The sequence below is a fragment of the Sinocyclocheilus rhinocerous genome, unplaced genomic scaffold, assembly GCF_001515625.1.
Source record: "Sinocyclocheilus rhinocerous isolate Xijiao unplaced genomic scaffold, SAMN03320098_v1.1 scaffold156, whole genome shotgun sequence".
NCBI classification, from domain to species: domain Eukaryota; kingdom Metazoa; phylum Chordata; class Actinopteri; order Cypriniformes; family Cyprinidae; genus Sinocyclocheilus; species Sinocyclocheilus rhinocerous.
Genome location: NW_015662023.1, coordinates 396,587 through 403,252, shown reverse-complemented (window position 1 = coordinate 403,252; position 6,666 = coordinate 396,587). Strand labels below are relative to the sequence as shown.

At 36.3% G+C, this 6,666-nt stretch overlaps 1 protein-coding gene across 1 annotated transcript in view; it reads left to right on the top strand.

Moving 5' to 3' along the window:
- The window catches only part of LOC107727348 (dihydroxyacetone phosphate acyltransferase-like), a 29,275-nt gene extending 24,604 nt beyond the window's left edge, over positions 1-4,671 (top strand). The window contains exons 13-16 of the mRNA XM_016537192.1: positions 495-594; positions 1,458-1,551; positions 1,647-1,708; positions 3,941-4,671. Coding sequence (XP_016392678.1) covers positions 495-594; positions 1,458-1,551; positions 1,647-1,708; positions 3,941-3,984 — 300 coding nt within the window. The 3' untranslated portion in view covers positions 3,985-4,671. The remainder of the gene's footprint in view (positions 1-494; positions 595-1,457; positions 1,552-1,646; positions 1,709-3,940) is intronic.
- Positions 4,672-6,666: the final 1,995 nt, after the last annotated feature.

Genomic DNA, 6,666 nt, shown 5'->3' with positions numbered 1-6,666 from the left:
ATCATACAGTAACCAGCAACAATCACCCCTTCCTCTTCTCATCGAAGACATGCGATGCAGTATTAAACGGTCTCTCGCTGTCAGTGCTTGTAATGATTTTTGCGTCTTTCTCTGACAGTTTTAAATGCTTCCACAAAGCTGACATGTTTGTTGCATTGCGCCTCTCACTCTACGCTGGTTGCTATTTGATCGCGACACGTCATTGTTCGGTATAGTTTATTCGGTCTTTTTCGCTTATTCGGTCGTTACCGAACATTCGGTGCATCCCTAACCAATTAGTTCACCAATGAAAATAGTTCCAAACAGCTCTCAACTTGGTCTCGGTTTAAGTAGTCTGACTACAACATTAGTTGTTGATTTCAATTTTAATAGTGTTTCTCAGAAATCACTTACTGCACATTTAACTGTATAATCCTGTTTAATTCTTAATTGATTTTCACATTCTTAGGTTTAATAACTACGGTCATATTAAGTTAGTGTGTGTCTTTGTGCAGGTGGTGTGTCGCTATCTGTGTGAGGAGACTAATGAGAACCTGACAGAGAAGGACTTTATTCCTGCTGTGAGGAGTTTTGCACTGAAACTCATATTAGCAGGTAGCACAGGATGACAGTGTTTTGTGTGTGGAAGTTAGGGCTGCACGATTAATCGAATGCGATTGTCATGCGCATTTTGATAGTAATGCCGGTTCTGTAATCAGCAGGAAATCATCGTCACGTGCTTTCAGAATCGTTCTCGATAATGACAGCTGTTTGCATAGCTTCTCAGTGAACTACGGCTCTGTGAAGTAAATGCTGCTCCATCTGCAAGCATGTGAAAATACCACATTTAATAACATATTTTTACTCCAAACTCACTTCATAACATCAGTTGAGTGTTTGAAATAAATCCTTCTGTGAGATGATGTGGCTTCTTACACAGAATAAGGCACGCAACATATTTCATAGTATTTAAGCAGTGATAAAGGCATTGCATTATAAATATACTTTATTTGAATGAAAATGATAATAATAAGAACTCAGATAAACCGTATATTGCCGTAGTCGTGTGTTTATTAGTCACGTTGAATCAATGAAAGCAGTTATATCTTCTGTTTATTCAGCTGCAGCGATTCTCAGGTTTCTTCTGCGAGGCGTATTTGGAGTTTCAGCGCGAGAGCGCCCTCTGGCCTTTGGATGGAGATTTACTGCTGATCACAGAACCGTGCTTCACTGAAAGATACGCATGACAATCGCAGCTTCTGTCGAATCACGATCTCGATTCCATTTCGATTTATCGTGCAGCCCTAGTGGAAGTTTAAACTGTTTGCACCTGGTATTGATATCTGTCTCGACTGATCTGATTATGCATGTCCTGGGTCCTGCATTGTGTCCGCTTGCAATTAGATCTGCTAGAGGTGTTGCAATTGGTTTGAAATTCCAATCTTCTGTTATATGTATGTTTGTCATCATGGCATCAGGTCGTCTGAAGTGTTGTGAAGCTTTATCCTCAGACCTGCAGAAGAACGCTCTAGCAGCCCTTCTGAGGCTCAAAGCTGTGAGGAAGGTCAAAGTGTAAGTCCATCTACATACAGTCTCCGTTTCATTAGACGTGTTATGGGCTTTTGAAGTGTTATGGTTGTTTAACTGATGTGAATTCTCTCTCACAGAGGAGATCAGGTGACGTTGAAGGTAAACAAGATTGCAGTGAACTCATTGGAGGATACGCTGGGTAAGAGTAACGTCAATCAAAATAGCTGGTGTTCAAGTATGGCAATGTTGAAATAGCAATCTTCTAACATACTAGTCTAATCATTTCTGCAGTATATAATATGTGCATTCTAAGTTGATCTGACTATCTTTTTTGGGGTTGTTTTATTAGTCTGTAAAGTATTACATAATTTTTTACACCAAATTAAAAATGAAAAACAGTTATTTAGCATTTCAAGCTGTGTTACTATGCTTAAAAATCCATGTGATGAGGTCATTTGACTACAAATGTAGCATACTAATGTTTAGAATAATATAAATAAATATATATTTATTTATTTATTTGTATATTTATAATAGAATGCCTTCTGTGTCACCAATGTTGTTATTGTTAAGTAAAACTATTAAAAATATGTTTTGGTAATTCAAATAAAGCTGAAATGAAATAACATATAAATATTGGATGAAAAGCTAAAAAATTAGAAATGTTGCCTAACTGAAAAGTTTAAGTTGAAGTATTGCAATTACTAAAACTAAATTAAAGCTACTGTAAACGGAAGTATGGAAAAAAAACTAATAAAGACATAAGCAAATAAAAAAAATTTAATACTATACTATAATAGTATATAAATAATACAAAGATACAAAGATCCTGTCACATACAATTTTTTTAAATAATAGTTGGCAATATTCTGTGTAAACTGTTCAAAGTCCCAGTAAATCAACCCTAATGTTTTGATCAACCCTTGTTTTATTGTGTAATATAATGTTAGATTTACATGGATTTAATTACTGAATTGTTTAGCAAAAGCACAATTTTGCTGGAGCGAAAGAGCATTATAGAGCATTAAGCCTCGTACACACCGGGACGATTATCGCGCGCGCTTATCGCCGACGTTTTTCGACGCGTCTTTTGTGTTCATACCCAATTTTCGTTGGCGATGAGCCGAGTGAACGTGCAAATTCACTCCCTGACATTAGATGGCGTTTAATGAAAAACAGAAATTCCCTGGTACACATCGAATCCTATTTGATCTGCAATTCCTCTCCATAACAACTCCCTCTTATCGAGATTTTTGTAGTCGCTGTCGCGTTTGTCATAAAGCCCTTTGTGTTCAGACAACAATGAGACCAGAAGCTCTACATTCATCTTGCCTCAATGCATCTTCTCGGTCTACTTACTTCTTCTCCGTCGTTAGGTATCAATGTGTGCTCAGCAAGACCGTTTTGTGCTTGAGCGCCACCAAGTCGTGTTTTACTGTAACTTCAGCAGCTCCAGGCACGTGAACAAAAGCGCCAATCTCATTGGTCGGCCAGTTTTTAACGCGACGCGTCAAAACAAAAAAACGAGCCCGAGGCGTTTTTAAAAAAATGACGCTTTTACGCCTCGCGTTTTGCGCGTCGGTGTGCACACTCACCTTGGAGCCCTTTGTTTAGTCACGAGGCATTAAACGTCGGCGATAATCGCTCGCGATACTCGTCCTGGTGTGAACAAGCCTTGAGATTGGTATGAATAAAACTTAGATTTTTGTAACTAAAATGACATGCAAAAGACTCCAAATTCATACTTATGAATGTGAATAGTTTTACAGTTTACACAAAAAAATTAATGTACTCATGTTTTAATAACTGCAGTAGCCTATTACCGCTGATATGTGTTCAGAAATAAAAGATGACTTAAAATAGTCAGCACCATAAGAAACGTCATACAATTTATTTTAAAATTTTTTAGGTAAAAATATATGTCAGGTAAACTTTGAAGGACTTGTTTTATAAGATGGTCCCAAAAAAAAACATTATTTTACAACGAGTACTATTAAAGAATCTTTTATAGATTTATGTATATACAAAATAGCTTTTTTTTTTGGTGAGTTTGAAAGTTGAATTATATTAAATGTTTGCATTTGTATCGAGTGAATGCAACAACCACAAGATTTAAATATATAATAGGTAAAACGTAAACTAGTCAATGCACACACATATTTAGAAATTAAATAATTCAAAATATTAAAAAAAATAAATGATGAACTATAGTAATTCCGCAGATTTTTTTGGCCCAGATTTTATTGCTTGCTTTTAAAACACAATAATTTGCTCTTTAAGAAGTAAAGTTTTCAAAGTTTCCTCTCTGAGAATTCGTTTGTTTCACTGTGACCCAGTTCTTGTCTCGCTGTGCCGTACTGCCATGGCCTCCTGCATCTTCGTTCTATTTTACAGCTACGCTTGTTTACTTTACTTTTCCTCTGTCACACAGGAGGTAAAATTCCTACCCAGAAGCCCATCCTCGCTCGACTGTAGTCGCATACGCACACGTGGGGTCTCTGGAGGGCCAAACCAAACTAAACTGCCTTCATTAACATAATGCCAAATTTTGCAAGGTGGCATGGCTTCGCTGACTACAAAGATTACCTGTCATCGAGCTTTAAAGGGACGTCACGGGTTTGCCATCTAGGACGCCCACGCTGTGCTAGAAGCACTCTTTTTATCTCTCTCCCTCTCCAACAAACTTGACAGCAGGTTGCCGTGTCTCTGATCGGCCTTCGAACTTCAGCGTGTCTTTATCAGACGAGTTTTAAACTGCTCTGATGTTGCCAAGTATATGAAGGCAGTGACACTTTTGATTTTTTTTTCGCGTTTGAACATCCGTTTGCGTGCGTTTTATCTATGCCTGCACTAAAGAGCCTTCGCTTTGATTTGAAACACTGTTACGATTTGCTCTCACTGGATTTGTGTTGGGTCCGTTATCTTTTCTTCGTGACTTGTCTGAATTGAACTGTTTTCTTTGGCTCTCTAGATATGGCCGTCTGTTGCGTTTGCTACAGCTCAAGGTTTTTAGGGATCATGTTACAAAAATAGGTCACTCAAAAGGGGTTTAACCCCTTCAGAGCTTAAAGAAAAGATTGTCTTTTTGTATCTGCTCTCATAAAGGAAACTTGTAGTTAAAAGAACAGTTCACTCAAAAATAACAATTTTGCTGAAAATTTACTCAGGTCATCAAAGATGTAAACGAGTTTGTTTGTTCATCGGAACAGATTTGGAGAAATATAGCATTACAGTGCATCACTTGCTCACCAATGGATCCTCTGCAGTGAATGGGTGCCGTCAGAATGAGAGTCCAAACAGCTGATAAAAAGATCACAATAATCCACATTTAACATCTTATAAACTGAAAATCTGAATGTTTGTAATAAACAGTGTTTTTAACTTAAAACCTTTGCTTCCAGCTAAAATACATGTCCATTATATTGTGTTGTCTAGCGGACTTGGACATGTATTTTGGTCAAAAGTGACGATTTAAAGTTAAAACGCCTTAATGATGGATTTGTTTGGACATGCAGCTTTTCACTTCTCAAGACGTTAATTGATGGACTGGTGTGGATTATTGTGATGTTTTTATCAGCTGTTTGGACTCTCGTTCTGACGGCACCCATTCACTGCAGAGGATCCATTGGTGAGCAAGTGATGGAATGATAAATTTCTCCAAATCTGTTGGAAAAACAAACTCATCTACATCATGGATAGCCTGATGGTGAGTAAAATTTCAGCTAATTTAAATTTTTGGGTCAACTTCTCCTTGATTAACAGAAAGGCTGTTCTCATGAGCCAAATATGGAGACTCTTTATTGCCATAACAGTGTTTACATGCCTGTTGTAAACTACAGCTTTTCTGCTACAAAATAATGCATAATGAATCGACAGGTTTTATTTTATGTATTACTGCATTGTTTGGATATTTCACCCTATCTTTCAATAATTAATATGATAAAATATTTTTTATTATTAAAATGATCAGACGATACAGAGGCATGTCGCACGAAACTGCTGAATCTCCGTTCGCTCTGTTTAATGCCCCTCTAATGTTATTTCAAAGCATTATATCCATTTTTCAGATTTAGTCAATTAAGTCATACTGACCCAGATTTCAGTACTAGACAAAATGAAACTTTTAAAATTGTGGTGATGCCGTGTCGGATTCAGCTTCTAAAACTTAACTACAAAGTTTAGATACATTTATGTGCTGCACTTTTTCTAGGGGGAAAAAAATCTAAAATGTGCCCATTGTGTGAATTTGAATGGGAATTCAGGTATATTTTTATCCCAAATTTTGGACTCATCATCAGACATTGTTTGTCTGTAATCACTGAATGGATGATGCAACCACAAAACGCAAGCCGTAAGTAAAGCCATAGCGTTCATCCATTCTGGGTTTGGGTCGATTCTTGCACAGTTCATCGAATTAAGTAAAAAAAAGCTGAAACCATATTTATGTTTACACTGACAAGCAGCTTTTTACATAATTAGATGAATTCATCTTGAAATGGTTTTGAAAAAATTTTTGGAAATCACTCCTTTTGACTTTTGGACATTTAGTTTTTTTTTTTTTTCTTTCTATGGATTGAGTGTCTTTCTAATAATGTTAATATTGTGATTGAACAGTGCTTCTGTCTGCTAATTTTTGGAGAAACGCCACTAAAACTAAAGATTAAACATGCATTAAAGCTAAGTGAAACCCAAATGCTCACCATATTTTGTGTTTTTGTAAAATGTACTGTATATGATCAGTATTTCTGTTTTTCTCCAGCCATTTTGATTGTTTTAAATACTTTTTACCCAGCATTTAGTTAACGCTGTGATGCAAAGCTGAATTTTCAGCATCATTACTCCAGTCTTCCATTCTGGGTTTGGGTCGATTCTTGCACAGTTCATCGAATTAAGTAAAAAAAAGCTGAAACCATATTTATGTTTACACTGACAAGCAGCTTTTTACATAATTAGATGAATTCATCTTGAAATGGTTTTGAAAAAATTTTTGGAAATCACTCCTTTTGACTTTTGGACATTTAGTTTTTTTTTTTTTTCTTTCTATGGATTGAGTGTCTTTCTAATAATGTTAATATTGTGATTGAACAGTGCTTCTGTCTGCTAATTTTTGGAGAAACGCCACTAAAACTAAAGATTAAACATGCATTAAAGCTAAGT